General features: G+C 39.9%; 1 protein-coding gene and 1 long non-coding RNA gene across 13 annotated transcripts in view; both read left to right on the top strand.

Annotated features, from left to right (window-relative positions):
- The window catches only part of USP25 (ubiquitin specific peptidase 25), a 94,478-nt gene extending 80,532 nt beyond the window's left edge, over nucleotides 1-13,946 (top strand). For 4 of the 6 annotated variants that reach the window (XM_083500688.1, XM_083500693.1, XM_083500689.1 and 1 more), the window contains 8 exons: nucleotides 2,132-2,245; nucleotides 5,566-5,661; nucleotides 8,920-9,098; nucleotides 10,369-10,447; nucleotides 10,903-10,982; nucleotides 11,743-11,866; nucleotides 12,571-12,766; nucleotides 13,327-13,946. In XM_083500688.1, the coding sequence (XP_083356814.1) occupies nucleotides 2,132-2,245; nucleotides 5,566-5,661; nucleotides 8,920-9,098; nucleotides 10,369-10,447; nucleotides 10,903-10,982; nucleotides 11,743-11,866; nucleotides 12,571-12,766; nucleotides 13,327-13,499 (1,041 nt within the window). In that variant the 3' untranslated portion in view covers nucleotides 13,500-13,946. The remainder of the gene's footprint in view (nucleotides 1-2,131; nucleotides 2,246-5,565; nucleotides 5,662-8,919; nucleotides 9,099-10,368; nucleotides 10,448-10,902; nucleotides 10,983-11,742; nucleotides 11,867-12,570; nucleotides 12,767-13,326) is intronic. The other 2 variants (XM_083500691.1, XM_083500692.1) reach the window with 2 other exon arrangements.
- Nucleotides 13,947-19,642: 5,696 nt separating this feature from the next.
- Nucleotides 19,643-21,194, top strand: part of LOC310705843 — a 246,338-nt gene continuing 244,786 nt past the window's right edge. The window contains exon 1 of one of the 7 annotated variants that reach the window (XR_014525478.1): nucleotides 19,643-19,750. This is a non-coding gene — a long non-coding RNA (uncharacterized lncRNA). Of the gene's footprint in view, nucleotides 19,751-20,704; nucleotides 20,844-20,886; nucleotides 21,115-21,194 lie in introns of those variants that run through there. The other 6 variants (XR_014525479.1, XR_014525480.1, XR_014525481.1 and 3 more) reach the window with 6 other exon arrangements.

Genomic DNA, 21,194 nt, shown 5'->3' with positions numbered 1-21,194 from the left:
TGTGCATATTACACAATGAGGTCCATCCCTTATATGTTCTGTGTTGAAAGAGTGTTCCATTTCAGGAGATGAGTGCTTTATCTGCAGAAGCCTATGCAAACTACTTTTCCAGAAGGAAACGTGGTGATATCAGGGGAAACTGTTACACATTAATAAGTTTTAAGTGTCATCAAAAAATTTCTTCCACTTTCTGGAAAAAACAAGAAACTGCCTTATGTCTCTAAGTTTCACCCTGATTTTATTTGACTTGTGGTATAATTCATTACTTTTTGACAGAACACTTTCTTGCTTAGCAGTAAACCAATTATTTAACTGTTACACTTTTCATGCTCTCATACTTTAAGTGTATTTACAATTTACTGAGGCCATAGCAATTTACATTTTCTTATGATCAAGAACATTGGTAGGCAAACTAAGGCCCGGGGACTGGATCTGGCCCAATCGACTTCTAAATCCAGCCCACAGACGGTCCGGGAATCGGTGTGTTTCTACATGAGTAGAATGTGTCCTTTTATTTAAAATGCATCTCTGGGTTATTTGTGGGGCATAGGAATTTGTTCATTTTTTCCCCTCCAAAATATAGTCCGGCCCCCCACAAGGTCTGAGGAACAGTGGACTGGCCCCCTGCTTAAAAAGTTTGCTAACCCCTGATTAAGAAGCTTCTGAGACAGTGAAAAATACTGTTGTTTTGACTGACAAATTTCTGACATTTTCTCAGTCAAGCATCCACCTCTGAACATCCATTTAAAATGATATCTTCAGTCCAAAAGGAATGTCATTTTGATGTTTCAGAACTTAAGAGGCGGCCGTTTTAACTTACAGTACAGCAATCTAAGGTCAATCTTGACAGCTCCTGCAGCCTCGCTGCTTGCTATAATATACACCAAGGCAACTTGTTTTTAATAAGCATATGCTTGTCCTGCTACAGACCGTGAGTGACTTAAAACGTAAATATTTTTATGCAGACATGAATTTTGTGTTTGGAGAAAATGTGTGTAGCTGTTTGTGAAGTGCAGCCTGCATTCATTTTGCTGCAAATAGGCAGCCAGAAATAAACACGCTTGTGGCACTTCACAAGTAACAGTTGTGTATACTTTTTTATGCCCTCGCCCCTCATTTGAAGGCTACCTTTGTAATAAGAAAAACTGTGTATAATCAAACTGTTTAAACTTCCTACATGGATTGGGTATTAATCCCTGGGCTATAATTCAGTTTAGATTTTAGATTTTGTTCCATGAACTCAGTGGGAATTTAACTGTCCAAAGTTTATGGGAAATAGAATAAGATGCAATATGTCCATATGGGGAAATCGAACCCAAATCTTCATGCATCTTTTGTTGCCAGCTTACAGCTTGAATTGGGTCTTTATCACCATTCTGTCTGAATTGGGTGTGGCTGTGCAGGTGCTAAACCAGCGCTTGGAGACAGTAGTGGGCTGGATGAGAGCCATTAAACTGAGATTGAATCCCTACAAAATGAAGGCACTGTTAGGGGGGCAATTCCCATGTCTGGGAAGTGGGGAGATATCGTGAATCCAGTATAGCACCCCATTCATGGAACTCCTTACCTCTGGAGATGTGATAAGTGTCAACAGTTGATCAGTTTCAGTGCCCTCTTAAAACACACCTGTTTCCTAGATCCTTTAAGGCACCCTGAAGCCCTTTCACCCAATAATTTCTATTCTTTTACGCTTACATGGTCTTTGACTTGTTTTATCCTCGACTATATTTTGTATTCTGCTGACAGTTGTGTATTATGTGGGTTTTAATTACAATTGTTAAATTGCTTTTACTGTATGTTTTGCTGTGTAAAACACTCTAGGTGTTTTATGAAAAGCAGTATATAAATGAAAAAAAAAATTATAAATTACCTCACCTGATCGTTTCCTGGCTAAGAAGAGAGAAAACATTGAAATCTAAAGTTACTGAATAATAAGGCTGTCCATGTAAATGAATATAAAGTATATGTATCCTACTGTGTTGACCTTAACTTTTAGCTTTAAACTGTTTACTTGCAATTATAAGAGCAGAGATTCTAAAAAAATATTTATATATTTAAAAAGGAAAATAAGATTTTGCTAGTATTCTCAGAACAATCTAAAGAATGTCATGTTTTCATTTCCCCCTCACAGAATTCTGATAGTGCCCCAGATCCAACAGCTTCTAAACAGAAAGTTGTAGAGGTGGCGATTCCTGATGTAGGGACTTATGTGATTGAGTCAGAGGAGGGAGGTTATGACGATGAGGTACCACCTTCACCGTAATCACATGTTTCTGCACCTTTCATGTGCTGCAGACAGCTGCCTGATGAGTGGTCTTTGGCATGCTTGCACATGGTTGCACTTACCTAAACACTTACCCAAGTCTCAGCTGATTTTACTGCAATTTGTCAAATCATCAAGAACTGATAGATGCGGCTTCTCTCTTGTTTTTGCACGGTGTGAAATAGATAAATTTGACAAAGATCGTTTTTTCTGAGCGGTTTCAAGCATCATGTTTAGATTCTAGTAAATGAAGACTAAGCAAGTAATTTTGGTGGCAGACCTGTGGCCCTCCAGATGTCACAAGACTACATCTCTCATCCCCGATCATGGATCATGCTGGCTGGGGACGATGGGAGTTGGAGTCCAGCCACATCCAGTGGGCCACAGGTTAGCCACCACCTTTTTGATTTTTATAAAAGGGATGCCCTGATTGGAAGTGCCCTATGAGTTTGAGCTGCTCTTACTATGAATAATCTATTGGGAATTTACTTAGCGCTGTGCACATGTTAAAAACAATACAGTTGCTGCTTACGGGCCTACAATCTAAAAGACATGGCACAAAGGAAAAGGAGATGGGGAGGAAAGCAAGTGCATTCAGGTCCCAGTTCTTAAATGTTATGCAGTATTTTTAATGAGCAGCTGAAATCGAAAGAGTTCAGGGAGAGAAACTAAAGTGGGAGCTGGTTTCGGCAGAGCTGATGGAGTAGCCCTGCAGTTCCCATTGAAAGGCCTAGAAACCAGTCCTCACTGTTTTATATGCCACAATTTAAATGATGGGGATATTTAGTGACAGCTTCAGCTAACATGACCCCAGTGCATCCACAGAAGCACCAGGCAAGAACAGGCCCTGGCAGGAGGCAGCCACATTCTGGGCCACTGCCACCTGGGTTTTTTTTTTTTTTTTTTGGTTTTTTGTTTTGCCTTTTGGATCCACAGGGCTACTAGTCAACAGGGTGGCAAGTAGTCCTTTTAGATCCAAAGATTATAGCGGAAGTTCTCTGATGTGCCCACATAGGTATGTGTTTTCAGAGTGCAGTCTTTCCTTTAATGTAACTGGGCCCAGGTAGAGTGTGTGGATTCAAATGTGGATCCCTACACACATGGACTATGTGAACTGCATTACTTGCAGAAGAATATCTAAATGCATGTTCCATTAAAAACTATGTAGTGTAGTCTCAAATCCACATTTGGATCCACATCCCTGTCTAAAAAATTGGCAAGCCTACACTTGCCTATGTTTGAGTGATTCTTAAATAAAGTCTCAATGGGAGCAATGTATATGTATATATTATACATACATCTCACAGGGAGAAACAATGGGGTAGATGGGTGCCTTTATGTCTTACTAGTGGACTCGTGGACTTCCTGGAAATAACTGGCTTCCTTGTGCTAGAGACTAGATTCTGAACTAGGTAGCTCTGATCCAGGGGATTTTTGCTGTGTTTTTATGATAGACTTTCGCCCAGTTAAAAAAACTTAGTTGATGAGTCACATGGATTTTAATTTATCAATCATAAATTAGAACATGAATAAACAAATGGAAAAAGCACCCATTATTTTTAAGATAGCATGTGTTACAGCAGGTTGCAACATCATTTAATGTTCAGATATTGCAACCTGAGAACATGGAGCTGAAAGTTGATATTATTGTGAATATATTATTTGGGCAAAGTTGTATGTGATTTCTACTGTATAATTCCCAATAATAAAAATTAATATGTGAAATATCAATAGTCATTGACATAGAAATAACAGTGGGGAAGAGAGCGATATTAAACATATATAGCATCCTGTGCTTTTAGTCTACTGCTTTAGCATAGGGCCTGAGGTCTCTTTAGAAAATACCTCCAAGTGCCACTCCCCTCCAGGAATACAGCACATTGGCCCCACTAAGGCAGCTATGCAGATCATACAGGCCCCTTCAAAATCCACATGCCTGACTGAAATGATTGCAATACTGGTTTGACTTGAAAAAAATAACTTGTGACATACAGTGATCTTTGCATGAAATACGTGTGCTCATGCCTTGGCAGCACGAATAGGTGGGTCACTTGATAAATCTGTAACAAAGGACAGTGTTTTCTTTCCATTCATCTGTGAAAACGTGGATTTGCAAAAATAACATCTTCTCCCCCCTTCCCTTCTTGACTGCAAGCCTCTGCTGCTGCAGTCCCTTTCATGAACGGAAAGAAACCCTGCTGTTGGCATTATGTATTCCCAGTTTGAAAATGTGAATGATTTTAGAGGGATTTCCCATTTTGCTTCTATCCGATTCTTCTAGTAGCCATGTTCTGACTTCGCCTTTAGTTCTATAATGGAAGGCATGCATATTAAAAAATCTATCTGCACAAATAAGAATTAATTTTATATTAATTTTACAGCAAAAGAAACCCTCCCTCAGCAACTACAATGCAACACAGGCTACAGCCATGTCCTATAATGCATCAAAAATTAGAGAGACTCTAGATTATCATATACAATAAAAGAAAAATAGCACAATATCATAAATCAAACCATCCCAAAGATTTTATGTGCTGTAGGAAGTCTGCTGTTCATATGCGTGATAAAACAGTGCAATTCCGCCATAAATTTGTCTGTGGCATTTTTCTTTTCTTTTTTACCCCTTGCCATTTTAGCTTATCTGTAAGTTTTTCATTTAAAGCAATCTGCCACACGTTTTGGTATCATGCTGTCAGAATTGCCACTTCCAAAATCTTGCAATTCCCAACCTGGCCACTACCAGTAAATACCCAATTGATGGTTTTCACCTTCAAATAAGTTCAAATTCGGGGCTGGCTCACTTGTCTTTTTTAGGCATTGGATGCTAATTTCACAGATCTCTGCAAAAATGGAATGCCAAAATACAGAGACTTTGTTGCATTCCCACCATAGGAAAGCTCCCTTAACTTTGTGTCCCTTCCAGTACCATATATAAGAATTATGTCATTATGTTTAACTGAAAATAGACTGCTTTGTACCTTAGTGGAGAAGCTATAATCTCTTACATTAACTCAATCTGCTAAAGCTCATCTTCAAGAGACTAAGTCTGCATGTACATGAAGCTTTGAACTCTTTTTTCCTCTTAAATGCCTTAAGTATTTGTTATTAATCTAGCGTCACTAGTTATATATTTACTACCTTGGAAATGGACAAGAATGTTGTGAATGCCACAAATACAACGCTGAAATGCTTGCCATTGCAATGGGTGCATGCAGTTGCATGAGTATGTAAAGGCACATACTGAGTTGCGTTGTTGACACTTTTCTTCATTCAAAATATAAATGTTAAATCTCCTATAACAGGTCATGCTGACCCCGAACATGCAAGGTATTATCATGGCTATAGGTAAAGCCACGAATGTTTATGACAGGTGTGGGCCAGAAGCAGGGTTCTTTAAGGTACACCTAACAATTTCAACTTTCCTTTTTTCTTACTGTCTTTGTACTTGAATTCTAATTAAAAGTTGTGCTTTTCCTGGAGTTTTCATTTATTTTTACATTTAACAGTGTTCTCTCGAAAGAAAAAGCTAAGAATTAACACAGCACCATCCAATATTTTTGAAGGAATTCTTAATAATAAATTTAATCAATAAAGCTCATAAAAGTGTAACATACCAGCGCTACAGTTGACAACGCCTACTTAAGGAATACCTTCAGTAGACTTCGCTCCAGTTTTGTGCACATATTAAGATTTATTACTTAAGTGCTGTTTATTTCAGTTGGTATTTTAAAAGTAAAAGTAGGCTTGGTGGTTGCCATACTAGTCTAGTAACCTCTTTGCAAGGAATAATGCATAGTTAGCACATCAATGCTACCATAACCATGTGAAACAATTACGGCAACTAAGTTATACTGTTCCTAACAGGGCATGGCCATATGTCATGCTCCCCACCTAGCTGCTTCCTCCTCCCTTTTGAAGAAGACATACTGATATAAATATTGTTCCCTGACCCTCATATTTTCTTTCTAGACAACACCATGCTTTACTGACAAATGGGTCAAGGATCTAAACATTATTGCTTGGAGGCAGGTCATGATTTTCTTGTCATGTATTGGTAGATTGCCACCTTTCCTGATATCAGGGGAAAGTAATGATCTGTATTTTGTTACTTAAGACATGCAATAATTAAAGGGGAAGGACAACTAACTAATAGAAGTTGGCCATATAATTTCAAAATCAGTATTTTTGTCCTATGACTTTATAACCTGTCAGAATTTAAATTGCATTTGTTTTTTTAAGGAACCAAGATCCCAGGAATGATCTTAAGTACATTCCAAGATAAGTTAACTTAAGGAAGTTGTTCATAAATGGAAAGCTTCCTGACTGATGCCTGTGAACTCAAAAAGCTTCTTTGGAAGGTTTGAGTAGGACTCTGGAACAGTGTGAAATCAGACATGGAGAGCTGCTAGAAGAGAGGAGAAACTTTTCTTCCACAACCTTGCAAAATTTAACACCCTAGAATCCAATCCATGCACTTTGTTTTAGAAATGCTCTACCATAGAAGCTAGGGACGCGGGTGGCACTGTGGTCTAAACCACAGAGCCTAGGGCTTGCTGATCAAAAGGTCGGCGGTTTGAATCCCCACAACAGGGTGAGCTCCCGTTGCTCAGTCCCTGCTGCTGCCAACCTAGCAGTTTGAAAGCTCATCAAAGTGCAAGTAGATAAAGAGGTACCGCTCCAGCGGGAAGGTAAACTGCGTTTCCGTGCGCTGCTCTGGTTCGCCAGAAGCAGCTTAGTCATGCTGGCCACATGACCCGGAAGCTCTCTGCAGCAGACGCCAGCTCCCTTGGCCAGTAAAGTGAGATGAGCGCTGCAACCCCAGAGTCCTCTGCGACTGGACTTAACTGTCAGGGGTCCCTTTACCTTCACCTTTACCATAGAAGCTACAAAGTAGAGCAGACTTCCCAAACCTTGTGCTCTCCATATGTTTTGGGCTACAAGTCTGATCAGCTGTGGTAGTTGTAGTACAAAACTATCTGGGGGCACTGCATTGGAGAAGGCTAAGAAGTCAGTGAACAGCCTCAATTTAAATCACTGTCTCTTTTGTATGTATCCTATATTTTTACTAAATTCAGGCTCACATTTGACATAAAGTATATTAAAGGAGATGCACTAAACATTGCAAACTTGCTGTTGGAATACAGCTGTAAGATGAAAATATAGCTTAGAGGAGGATAGTATTTTTCCATATTGCCTTTTCCCTGCTGTGTTTTCAATAAGATGTTGCCAACCTTGCTTGGATTCCAAGTCTCTGATTATCTGCAGGCCTAATAGATGTGTGTATATATTTTGTGTTTATACTTTCAAAAATCATGTTATATATAGGTATCTCAAAGCTACCTATAACGTTCCATTCACTTTTGAAATTTTTTAAAGGCGAGAACTAATACTTGTTTTGACAGTGTGCTTTTATTACAAGAAATAAATTGCATGTAGATTTCAGAAGTTATTTTATTTCAATAAGGACTTTTGCTTGCTGTCGTATCTGTTTGGTTCTCCCATGTGGTAGCTTGTGAAAGAGGTATTTTTAGATGGAGCCGTGTGATAAGTAAACAGCGTCAGTCAGATAAACTGCATACTCTGTTATTGCAGTAGCATTCTGAGTTCTATGGATCACATGTCTAAGAAAAAATAGAAATTGTGATATGCCCTGTTTATAAGCAGTAGTCTTCTTCAAAAGAATTATTTTGAAGGATTTAATATATTTTAAAATATTGCAAATATATAACATTATTATGGGACGCAGGTGGCGCTGTGGGTTAAACCACAGAGCCTAGGACTTGCCAATCAGAAGGTCGGCGGTTCGAATCCCTGGGACGGGATGAGCTCCTGTTGTTCGGTCCCAGCTCCTGCCAACCTAGCAGTTCGAAAGCACGAAGTGCAAGTAGAGAAATAGGTACCGCTCCGGCAGGAAGGTAAACGGCGTTTCCGTGTGCCGCTCTGGTTTGCCAGAAGCGGCTTAGTCATGCTGGCCACATGACCTGGAAGCTGTCTGTGGACAAAAGCTGACTCCCTCGGCCAGTAAAGCGAGATGAGCGCCGCAACCCCAGAGTCGGTCACGACTGGAACTAATGGTCAGGGGTCCCTTTACCCTTTACCTTTATGACATTATTATCAAAGTGCTCTTGAATACTTTTTGCCCAGAGTTAAATGCTGTCATTGCCCATTATCACACTGAGAGTTGGGATTCATTAAATACCATGAAAATGGAGCCTTGTGCTAATGTATAAGTAGAGAGTAGGTTTTACTACAAGGAGGGTGGGGAAATAGCATGTATCCTAAGCCAGGCCTATTAATTTTGAATGGGTCTACTCCAAGTAGCATTAAGTTTGATAGAGCCCTTTCGTTTGATGCCTTGCCGCTTAAAATATTTTCTGTTTTCCTTTAGAAGCTGAAGGTTTGCTTTATACTTACTACTGCAGCACTTTTGCCATATTGCTGAAATGATGTTTTAAGGTTTTATTTGTCTTCATCCAGGATAGTTTAAAGTGTCATTGGAAAAGAGAATCATGGCTTTGGAATTAAATATTCCTGTTTCTTATTAGTGATGCCGATACTTAATTTGTATAGAGCTTTTAACGTAGTTTAAATTTTTCATTTAAAAAAACCTGTCATGTTAAAAATGGCTGTCATTTTTATTTTTATTTAATGTTTAGGCAATAAAATTGGAATATGCACGATTACTCAAACTTGCCCAACAAGAAACGTCACCTGAGTGTGATTACCGTTTGCATCATGCAATTGTATACTTCATCCAAAACCAGGCTCCAAACAAAATAATTGAGAGAACGTTGCTGGAACAGTTTGCAGATCACAATTTGAGTTTTGATGAAAGGTAACGTATGCATGTGTGTCTGGCCCAACATTCTTCAAGCAAAGCTTCTGTAGAATGTTGGTTTGTTTGTTTTTAAAAGGAAATAAGTTATAAATTATTTAGCTTTCCTTCTGCAAATGCAGTTAAGCAGAATGAGTGTTTTTCAAAAAGAAACCTCCCGGTTCTATGAGAAAACACTAGATATGTAGCGAAAGTGTTACAGCTCCACCTTGTGACACTTAAAGATAGTTGCTGGCATACACTTGAGCGAAACACGTCTTTACCGTAATCAACACAAGAAACCAGAGAAAAGTACATGCTGTATATGTGATAATTTCACATGCACCCCAGCCCTGAGAGGGCAGGCCCTCCTGAAGTAGGTGTCTGGAGGGCGGCAGTTTCCTCTCTTTGTCTAGAACAAAAGGTCACATTCCTGCTGGCTTTGTCTAGTACAGCAAGTAACGCTGCAACATGAAGGCTCCTAAAATGAGAGATTAATAACAAACTGAAGAATTTAAAAAATGCCAAAAAAATGAAACCAAAGATGAGTCCCCCTGTGACCCTGCCATTTTTGTAGCAGTACTTTCAGGCAATGCATTAGACTACAGTGGTACCTCGGGTTACATACACTTCAGGTTACATTCGCTTCAGGTTACAGACTCCGCTAACCCAGAAATAGTACCTCAGGTTAAGAACTTTGCTTCAGGATGAGAACAGAAATAGTGCTTTGGCAGCGCAGCAGCAGCAGGAAGCCCCATTAGCTAAAGTGGTGCTTCAGGTTAAGAACAGTTTCAAGTTAAGAACGGACCTCTGGAACGAATTAAGTACTTAACCCGAGGTACCACTGTAGTTCATAAAGCCAAGCCATCTAAAATAAATCAGCCAGTCCTAATTGAAGTCACAGAAATAATATCTAGTCATTCAGTAGGTCTCAAACCTGAGAAAACATGCAAGATACTATCTTCCAAGGAAGCCTGCTCTGAAGAAGGAAGAGAAGTGCTATGCCTTTTTAATTTTTTTAAAAATGGCAGTCTTACCGAACCTCCCATCTTTCTGCCCAATCTGCACGAACACAGGAACAGTCCCAATTCACTTTGCAACTGATACAAGGGGATGTTTTGCAACACATACTCACATGCACCCCAGCCCTGAGAGGGCAGGCCCTCCTGAAGTAGGTGTCTGGAGGGCGGCAGTTTCCTCTCTTTGTCTAGAACAAAAGGTCACATTCCTGCTCTGAAATGGCTGCAAAGAAGGATTTAGAAAGTGAGTAACAACCTTTTCCTTTTCAAAGGTGCCGTAACATAATGAAAGTGGCCCGAGCCAAAATTGAAATGATAAAGCCAGATGAAGTAAAAATGGAAGATTATGAGGTTAGTATTGTCAGGAACATTTCCTCTTACTCATCCTAAGGTAAAATGAATTTTGTGTGTGTGTGTGTGTGTGTGTGTGTGTGTGTGTGTGTGTGTGTATTAATGTAAGTCCTGAAAAACAGCAGGTGATAAGTATTGAGCTGAAAATTTTCAGGGAAGTGTGGCCTTCACGTTTGGATTTTAAATGGACTTGCAAGCAGTTTTCATGTAATAGACAGTGGCTGCGCAGAAATGGTGGGGGGTGGGGAATCAGAAAATTAGTCAGCGGACAGAGTGCATTGTTCTTAATGACATGTTGAATCTCCATATGCAGAGTTAAGATTTTCTCATTGGCATGGCCATCTAAAGGAGGCAAAAAAGTATTTTGAACTCATAGTTTGACAGGACTGAAATTGGATGTTTAGTATTTCATCATAAAAAAACTTACGTACACATTTATTTATTTTTACATGCAGTGGTGGCACCAAGAGTACAGAAACTTCAGAGATACAACTGTGTACCTCATGGTGGGATTGGAATGTTTCCAGAACAAGAAGTAAGGGAATCTACTTCTTAAAATCTACAAAGTACTGCAGTGCATTTGCAATCGAATGGTTATATAGGCACCATATGCGATAAATGATACAAATGTGTAAGGATGTCTGGGCATGGAAATTATTTTGTTGGTTGTGCAATCTGTACAATTTGCCCCCCTCCCCAAAATATTGTTACTGACATTAAAGTATCTACCTGTAACCCTTAAGGTCCTTAAGGTATTGTGGTCCTGAGCCTTTAAGGCTTTATAGGTCAAAACCAGCATTTTGAATTGGGCCCAGAAGCACAGCCAGGCTCGGATTGGTGTTTTATATACTTGAACCATCTTGCTCCAGTGAGCAACCAGGTCTGCACTAGATTTGAATTTTTATTTTTATTTGAGACTCTATTTTTAAGCTGCTTTGAGAGCCTTTTGGCTCTCACATAAAGCAAGATATAAATATTATAAATGCATATGCATTCCACAATTAGCAGAATTGTCTTCATGGAGGCATTTCCATAGCAGGAATAAATTGTTTCTATATTAAGTTGGTTTATCTGCGGCATAGCTGCTACTTCCTTAACAGGATTGGGCTAGCCCCACTAAATATTTTCTTGCATTGTAGGCAATCTAAATATTTGGTGTTTGAGACAGGATTTGATACAATATGTTTTTGAATTTAGATACAATATTGTATCCCATTAAGATACTATTTCAAGAATCTCATTAAAATGCCTTTCTAGTACTTTTTTATAAAAAAAATAATTCATTTTTATTGTAGTTTTAAGAATGCCTTGCTGTACCTTCTCTGTGCTTACCATAAGAACAAAGAACTTTTAGCAAAAGGCTCAAACAGAGGTCATGATGAAGAACTGATATCCCATTATAGAAGAGAATGTTTACTAGTAAGTGGAATCCAATTGTACAATGTTTTATTTGAGGAAAAACTGCAGATTTCTTTTTTAAACATGTACTCCTAATCAGTATCATACTTATATTTAGTTTCAGGTCTGTGGCTAAGGACTGTTCTCTGCTTTTAGTTATTCTTATGCATCATACTTTATGCATCATACTTTAGCATACATTAATGTGTGTCCTGTGCAGCTTGTTTCATAGGACAAGTGGGTGAGATTTGCAGTGGTGAGCAACCTTGGTGCCATATGGCTTAGCAAAACCAGTTGTATCATGGAACGGATGTAAATGGGTTATTTTGTGATTCTGGAAAAAGACTGCCAGAATGTAAATTGAAGTACCAAGGATTTAAAAGAACTTGGTTCTAGGAGCTGTTCCAGTAAATGATATGTGATAGGAATTGCATATGGTTCCCATGAATATTTGATGGAATGAAACTGCACAAACATTGTTAGCTTATATAAAAACATTGTTTCACATTTTCTAACACATAGGTAACCTCACTTGACGTAAGTAGACTAACAGAAAAATACCACTGCATAAATCAGCAGTTACATGACATTTTAGAGATTGCACCATGCAAAAGTATTTGATTATATAGCTTGCCCCTGGTTCCCAAATGCTTGGACTAGTAACTTGAACCTATTACACAATATGAACACTAACAGTTTGATTTTTCTCTTTATGGTATACATAGAAATTAAATGAATGTGCTGCAGCACAGTTTGAATCTGGAGATGATCGAGAAGTGAATAAAGGACTGGAAATTATGAATGATCTTATTGTTCCATGTTTGCCATTGTTACTGGTGGATGAAACAGAGGAAAAGGATATTGTTGCTGTAGAAGATATGAGAAATCGATGGTGTTCATACCTTGGACAAGAAATGGAGCGTATGTTATTTACAATTGTACTTTTATACATATACAGTAATAAGATGTGTTCCTAGGAATTCTGAGTAAGTTTGTTTCCGCATATCAGTTATAATCTAAGTAAGGTGCATCTCAACTTTAGATTGATATGGTATGCCTGTATTTTTAAAGTTGGAAGAATGATATTGGAAGAGTAAACAAAATAAAAAAGTTGGACGAAAGGAGAGAGAAGTTCAGCTGTTAGATTGTGATCAGTTTATTAATCTTTAAACACATTTTGAGATGCATAGTTCAGAAATCTGTAAGATAGCACCTTATTTACTATAAAAGCAATGCACATTCTTCATAGATTTTAATCCTAAAGTTCCAGTGAGCTGTTTCTGTCGCTGCTGTTTAAGAGTAAATGTGGTTAAGAGAACAGCTAATGGCTAAGAGAGTGCAGGCTTCCTTTTCTCAAGTGGGACCATGAGAAGGAAAGGAAACCTTTAAATAATAAAAATTTGCATGCAAAGATAACTCACAGTTTAAGTTATTGGCCAGTTACAAACAGATAAATATAAATATATGCATCTTCATTACAGCCAACTTGCAAGAAAAGCTGACAGACTTCCTGCCAAAATTGCTAGATTGTTCTACAGAAATTAAAGGTTTCAACGACCCACCAAAGTTACCTTCATATTCCACCCATGAACTGTGCGAACGATTTGCCCGAATCATGTCATCACTCAGTCGAACTCCAGCTGACGGAAGATAAACTCTGAAGACCTTCCTTAAGCACACTGTATAAACTGTTTTTAGTTATTTAACCCTTGCCTTCCTGTCACAGGGTTTGCTTGTTGCTGCTATAGTTTTTAACTTTTCCATTTTAATAAATCGCAAGGAAAGAAAGAGGACTGTACAGACATTAGCCAGACTGCAGGCAATAAAGCTGAGAATCGCATGGCACTCAGTTTTTGTTATCAGCCAGAACTCATGCAACATTACAAGTCTGATTTATTACGGCAAATCTGCTTTTTGCCACCTACCTGTTACAGTATTACTTTGCTTATGTCTTACGATCCTTCACTTCATCAACAACAGCTTTCTGTTCAGTCTGGGCCATTCTGTGACTGCATCAATTTTAAAGTGACCATTGTAAAATACATGGTACCTGGTAGCTTGTAAATTACATCAAAGAATAAAAAAGTTTTATTTATGGCTACTTTGGTTGCAAATGAACGGTATGTTTGTGAATCATAGAGGTCTATTTTACATGAACAGTAAGGCTTAGTGAACTACTGTGGAGGGAGGAGAGTAGGTATTGGCATGTTTTTATGTATAGTTTGGGGACTTGGAGTATGTCAGCATGCTGAAAGCTTCCCTGGGCTCTTGTGCTTCTTCATCTGTTACTTGTAGTGTTTATCGGCTCCTGCAACTTTCTGACATCATACATGCCATTTGGCAATTATTGCTGTAGAATGACACTACATTATTTTGAGACTACATATATGACCAGTATAGACAATGCAGCAACTATGCAGACTAATAGACTAGGATAATGCTAATTGACTGGGCAGAGTGCTCTGACCTATAGATGTTTCTGAAGTCTATGCTTCTTTGCTCAGTTTTGACAGATATCTTTTGCATCTGGCCCTCATTTGGCACTTTAGGGCAAAGCACAGGCAGGTCCTAGGGAGAAGTGGACGCTAGTGAATGTGGCTGGAGGAATATAATAACAGGTTTCTTTCTCTTGGGACAATGGGGGACAATTGCTTACTTTTATGTATTTTATTATGGAAAGCAGTGTCTGATACAAGTCAGACATTTCCAATGATTCTGTTTTGTAATGGTGCTGGATTGTGTGCTGCCTAGACACAGGGTACTGTGCTAGATAAGCCACTGGTTTCAGAGTGGCAATTCTACTTAAACACTAGGAAGCAGCTCAATGCATAAATGAGGCTGCAGCTAAATGACGAATTGATGAGGACAATTTCAGTGCCACTTAAAAACAGCAAGATTACTAAGAAACTAATTTCCATTGACTGTTTTTAGTCCCAGCAATATCAAATTGACCAAAACCTGCTAATCGTATTAGGCAATAAACTTGTGATGTCCTAACGTAGGTAGGTAATCATGTGGAAACAGGATTACACACAGTACTAGATCTTCAAACCTTACTTTGTTTTAGGAATTGTGCTTGATGGCCTACAGTTTGCTGCACTCGGTCAGAAATTACACAATGAAATCACGTGGCTTCCCCAGCAAATGCTAAATATGTATTTAGAAAAATGCTTGACACTAATAATAATAAGAGCTCCACAAAACCATCTCCCTTACTAGCCAGAGAGTACCTGCTTGTATCTGCTCTTTTTGCACTTTCTCTGATATGATGGGACCACATTCTTTGTATAGGACTTAGACTCTCCCCTCTACAAGTGTGTGCTCCCAGAAAGGAAGAAGGCCCCACAGCCAGTGTTCTGACAGCCTAGATTTCTGATGCTCCTGCAGCTGGTCCCTTTAAGAAGTATTTATGTTGGGTAAGTAAAATAGTTAGCAGTGCTTTGCCACAGGAATTTATTCTGGGTATGCCTCATGTTAAAATGTTGCCATTTCTCCCTCTTTGCCTCTTTTGCCTTGCCTTTTGCGAGTGATGGCAGAAGGCTGGCAAGAACTCAGTTCTGGCACCACCAGTATGACTGACTGGCCATTGGACTTGGAGGAGCAAAGAGATGCCCAATGGAACTCTTTCCCCTCCAAGGCAGCAAGAGGAACCGTTCATAGTACTCCTTTTTAATAGGATCTGCTGGCAGTCGTAGACTAGTGAGCTGGCAAAGGGTGGTTATACAGATAGCATGGTGGAATTTGGTGGGCGTGGGCAGGGTTCACATCCTTGATCAACCATGTGGCATGACTGCAGTTATAGGAGTAAACTCCATAAAATGACTGCATAGATTTAGCTTGTAAAACACATTGAGCTTTAACAAACAATCTTCAGAAAGCTGAAATGCAACATTCTCCAGTGGTTCCAGGTTTGGAAGTCTTTACTTATGAAATCCTGGAAAGATTTCCTGGAAGAATTACTCCTTAGCAGCCTATATGGTTAACAGGCTTCTAGCACGGCTTGTTTCTGATCTGTTGCCACACTGTTTGAATTCAATTTCAACAGCCTATTTCACTTGCAAGATGGAGCAACACGCTTTCAGGATGGGGCTTGGTGTGTCCAGGCCCCAAAGCCTGAAGGAAAGGATGTTTCTGAGGAGAGGCTGCTTTCCACTCTTGATGGAGCTTCATGGGGCTTGACAGAATCGTAACAGCCTGTGTACCAAAGCAAAATAAGCTAGTTAGCTCCATTGTTTGGATACATGTATTGCCTCACTACTGTTGTTTCTTCACAGGATGAGTTTTTTCCTTTTGGGTTTGGGAGGGATCAGGAGAGAAATGGGGTCCACCCAAGTTTCAGCACCTCTCAGCTGCCTAAACTCACAAGTGTGTTCAAATTTTCCATGTGGCACAGGGAACAGAGTTTCCACTCCATCCCTGGTCCATTGTCTTGCAGCAGTCATAAAACATCATCCTGCAGCAACAACTAGAGCCCACAAATGCCAAGAAAGACTGTGATTGGGCTGGACACTGAAAAGTGTTCTCTGAGGCCTCTCCTGTTTTTCCACCCTTTTTTACCTCAGGAATATTAGCAGCAGTGTGCTTCCTGTCAGTGCCTCACAGAGGCAGAGCAGACACACACACACACACACACACACACACACACACACACACACGGGAAGGATAGTTCATCTAGGCCTTGCTTCTGAAGAAAGAAGATCCCAATTCCATCTATGTGCATGAGACGAGTTGAATAGCACCAGGCCTCCCCCCCCCCCCCCAGCTGAAACTTGCTGGAACTGAGTTCTGGCACCTCTCAGGTGGGCGCCATTGCTGTTATAAGAGAACAAGTGATTTCCAGCACCTCTTTTTCTAGAAAATAGAATAGCACTGAATAGCATTAATGAGGACTATTGTTTTTTGAGAAGAATAAGCAAGCAATAGAGCTGATCAGAGTTAATATTTCGGGTGGGGGGGACCCTCTGCGTACTAGTGAAGTATGGGGAAAGGTTCCAGAATTCTGGGATTAAGTGTAAGAATACATTTGGGCCTCAATAGTTCAACAGCCAGAATAGTTCCAACAACTAGCTACCTTCCTAAAAAGCTAGTATCTCTCTTCTTTGGTAGAATCATAGAATCATAGAGTTGGAAGAGACCACAAGGGCCATCAAGTCCAACCCCCTGCCAAGCAGGAAACACCATCAGAGCACTCCTGATATATGGTTGTCAAGCCTCTGCTTAAAGACCTCCAAAGTAGGAGACTCCACCACACTCCTTGGCAGCAAATTCCACTGTCAAACAGCTCTTACTGTCAGGATGTTCTTCCTAATGTTTAGGTGGAATCTTCTTTCTTGTAGTTTGGATCCATTGCTCCGTGTCCGCTTCTCTGGAGCAGCAGAAAACAACCTTTCTCCCTCCTCTATATGACATCCTTTTATATATTTGAACATGGCTATCATATCACCCCTTAACCTCCTCTTCTCCAGGCTAAACATGCCCAGCTCCCTTAGCAGTTCCTCATAAGGCATCGTTTCCAGGCCTTTGACCATTTTGGTTGCCCTCCTCTGGACACGTTCCAGTTTGTCAGTGTCCTTCTTGAACGGTGGTGCCCAGAACTGGACACAGTACTCCAGGTGAGGTCTGACCAGAGCAGAATACAGTGGCACTATTACTTCCCTTGATCTAGATGCTATACTCCTATTGATGCAGCCCAGAATTGCATTGGCTTTTTTAGCTGCCGCGTCACACTGTTGGCTCATGTCAAGTTTGTGGTCAACCAAGACTGCTAGATCCTTTTCACATGTACTGCTCTCACGCCAGGTGCCACCCATCTTGTATTTGTGCCTCTCAAGTGCAATACTTTACATTTATCCCTGTTAAAGTTCATCTTGTTTGTTTTGGCCCAGTTCTCTAATCTGTCAAGGTCGTTTTGAAGTGTGATCCTGTCCTCTGGGGTGTTAGCCACCCCTCCCAGTTTAGTGTCATTGCAAATTTGATCAGGATGCCCTTGAGTCCATCATCCAAGTCGTTGATAAAGATGTTGAATAAGACCGGGCCCAAGACAGAACCCTGTGGCACCCCACTAGTCACTCTTCTCCAGGATGAAGAGGAACCATTGATGAGCACCCTTTGGGTTTAGTCAGTCAGCCAGTTACAAATCCACTGAGTGGTAGCATAGTCAAGACCGCATTTTACCACCTTCTTTACAAGGTATCATGGGGCACCGTGTCGAATGCCTTGCTGAAATCAAGGTAGGCTACATCCACTGCGTTCCCTTCATCTACCAGGCTTGTAATTCTGTCAAAAAACGAGATCAGGTTAGTCTGACATGACTTATTTTTCAGAAATCCATGCTGACTATTGGTGATCACAGCATTCCTTTCTAGGTGCTCACAGACTGTTTGCTTAATGATCTGCTCCAGAATCTTCCCTGGTATTGATGTCAGACTGACTGGGCGATAATTATTTGGGTCCACTTTTCCCCCCTTTTTGAAAATAGGGACAACATTTGCCCTCCTCCAGTCTGCCGGGACTTCTCCTGTTCTCCAGGAATTCTCAAAGATGACTGCCAGTGGTTCTGAGATCACATCTGCCACTTCTTTTAATACTCTTGGATGCAGTTCATCTGGCCCTGGAGACTTGAATACATCTAAACTAGCCAAGTATTCTTGTACTATCTCCTTAGTTATTCTGGGCTGTGTTTCCTCTGCTGAATCATTTGCTCCAAATTCTTCAGGTCGGGCATTGTTTTCTTTATCAGAGAAGACTGAGGCAAAGAAGGCATTGAGGAGTTCAGCCCTTTCTGTGTCCCCTGTTTGCATTTCACCATCTTCTCCTCTGAGTGACCCCACTGTTTCTTTCTTCTTCCTTTTGCTACGGACATACCCGTAGCATCTAGAGACCCTCAAAAATTTCATTGCTGTGTTACATGAAGAGAAATGGCAGTAGCCTCTCCCCTTTTTTCCCTTATGAGGTACAAGGTTGAAGGGCAAAAGGGCTAGTTCTCAAGATATAAGAACAAAATGAAGATGGAGTCATCTTCTCTCAGCAAGGTTATTCCCCGCTCTCCCACAAAACAAGCCCATTGCTGCCAAGAAGCTGAAGCTTAAAGAAACCCACACCTAAGCTAAAACCTCAACATTTCTCTGAGGTTTCATCTGGCATTTGATGGTGAGACATTATGTGGCAGCAGTTGGAGAAAGGAAGACAAGACTGCAGCACCACTTTATTGCTATCAGCTGGTTCTAGTTCTCAGCTGGCAACAATTAAAACATTTTCCAGAAAGTTTACCCTAAACATACATACAAGCAACACAAATAATTATATATATATATATTGTTTAATTTTACTCTTTTCTCTAAATTAGGCACAGCTAATTTCTTCCTATACTGTGATGCCCCCCAGAGACCAAAACATTATAGGGTTGATAATAAAATTGAATTAGCCCTTTGTGTGGCAGTATTGATTTGAGAGATGTTACTCTCCAATCTAAAAGAAAGCCCATGCTTCAAAAACTGAGGAGACATTTTCAGAAGTCATATCCCAAGAAACAATTTACTCCCCAAAATGAGCAAATGCACTTAAGAAGTCTGGATAATCAAATTACGATGAGCCTCACCAGCTAAAGATGACCTGGTAGGAGACTGCTCTATATCCGTTTTTAATAGGAGGCTAAAACATGTAGCGAGAAGAAGAGCATTTACAGTTGGTCTTTAAATCCTGGGCTGATCAGTGTCTTGGGCTGGTCTCCCAACAAGTGAGCTGGAACCCAGTTGAAGTTGGATTGCACCAGCAATATCTCCACCTTTTAAGCATTTCGAAAGAAGGAATTGGAAGATAAGGGGGAAAGAGGTGAAATGGAAGAAGGATCGACATACAGTTATAAAAAAGGAAAAGTGGATCCCAAGTTGCAGGATGCAGCTAAAGGTGAGTCCTACATTTGAAAAGTTTGGTGACTGTCCTGGATGATATTCAACTTTTATTGTTTTCCTTGCCATCAAAGGAAAACAAAAGTAAAATCTATTTTTTCTTCAAGGCATTTGAAAATTAAGCCTGAACTGGATTATCACTTCAAGGTTATAGGCTGAACCCTTTATACATACATACATCATTTTATTTGTATAAAATTAAAATAAAAAATAAAGCACACAACCAAACTGAACAATTTCCACATAAATGATAATAAACATACAAAATAAGCATACAAAAATACCCAAAACAGCAACAAGCCACTCACCCCCCAACAACAACACCCCCCAGCAATACCCCAGGTCAAGTGTCTGTTTAGCGGCCTCAACTTTTATAGTCAGGGCCCAGCCATCCTAGGCCAGGTGGACAAAGGCCTCCAAGGCAGGGAACAGATCTTCCAGAACTCACAGCCAAGATGGTTTCTCTTTTATAAGTGGTTTTTAAACCATTCCAAGTGTTTTAGAACAGCCGGTTTTAAAATAAAACTACCAAGAGGACAGTTATTTAAATAACTGTAAAATATAATAAAGCATTAAAAAATTCTTGCTCTTCCTCAGCTTTGACAATTTTTGGGATCTGTTTAGATCCTGCTTTACAAGAAGGAGAGTCAGTCCTTTAAAACCTAGGGGTTGTGCTGTGTTGAGGACAATCCACCACCACTGGATGCTTTAGCTGAGATTCCTGCATTGTGGGGGGTTGGACTAGATGACTCTTGGGGTCCATTTGAAATCTACAATTCTATGAGTTCATAAATAATTTAACCCATGTGACATCATGGGTGGAGATGCACATTTGAATGAACTTTAATCAAACCATGTTAACTGTGGATAGACTATCCTCATACATTCATTGGGATCTCATCTCATTTATCTTAATGGTTGCTAACTACCAAGTATGTCAGCTTCTGAATTTGGAACTGCTAAGATTGGGGAGTGACTGTGTCTATTTACCTCACTGTGATGGGGGAGAAAGCCTCAAAAAAAAATTGGACTGTGGAACAAGAGTGACATCCAGTGGCCACTAAGACAATTTCAAAAATTAGGATTTCTCTGTAAGGAAAACACTGGGGCCTAATTTGATTAGTAGAATGTCTGTCATCTGGTGGGCAGGGATTTTATGTTGTGCTCTGGAATTGGCCCCTCTCTTCAGGTGTTCAGTTAAGTTCAATTAGAGAGACCAACTGTCATTCTTGTCTCATGTTGTTGTAGTTTCTCTCAGACACTATATTATTGTGTCACAATTTTCTTTGACATAACGGGAGACGCTTACTTTGCTGAAGGAAAAGAAACTCTGCTGAAGCACGTTGGAATATTTTAAACTGGGTGAGTGAGGGGATAGTCCCAGTCAGGAGGATTGATTTTATTAATATTACCCTCACCCTCCACAACAATAGGGTTACAGG

Source organism: Podarcis liolepis, assembly GCF_965112155.1.
Source record: "Podarcis liolepis genome assembly, chromosome: 4".
Taxonomy (NCBI): Eukaryota; Metazoa; Chordata; class Lepidosauria; order Squamata; family Lacertidae; genus Podarcis; species Podarcis liolepis.
The sequence above is the reverse complement of the archived record's forward strand: the minus strand, read 5'-3'. Positions and strand labels throughout refer to the sequence as shown.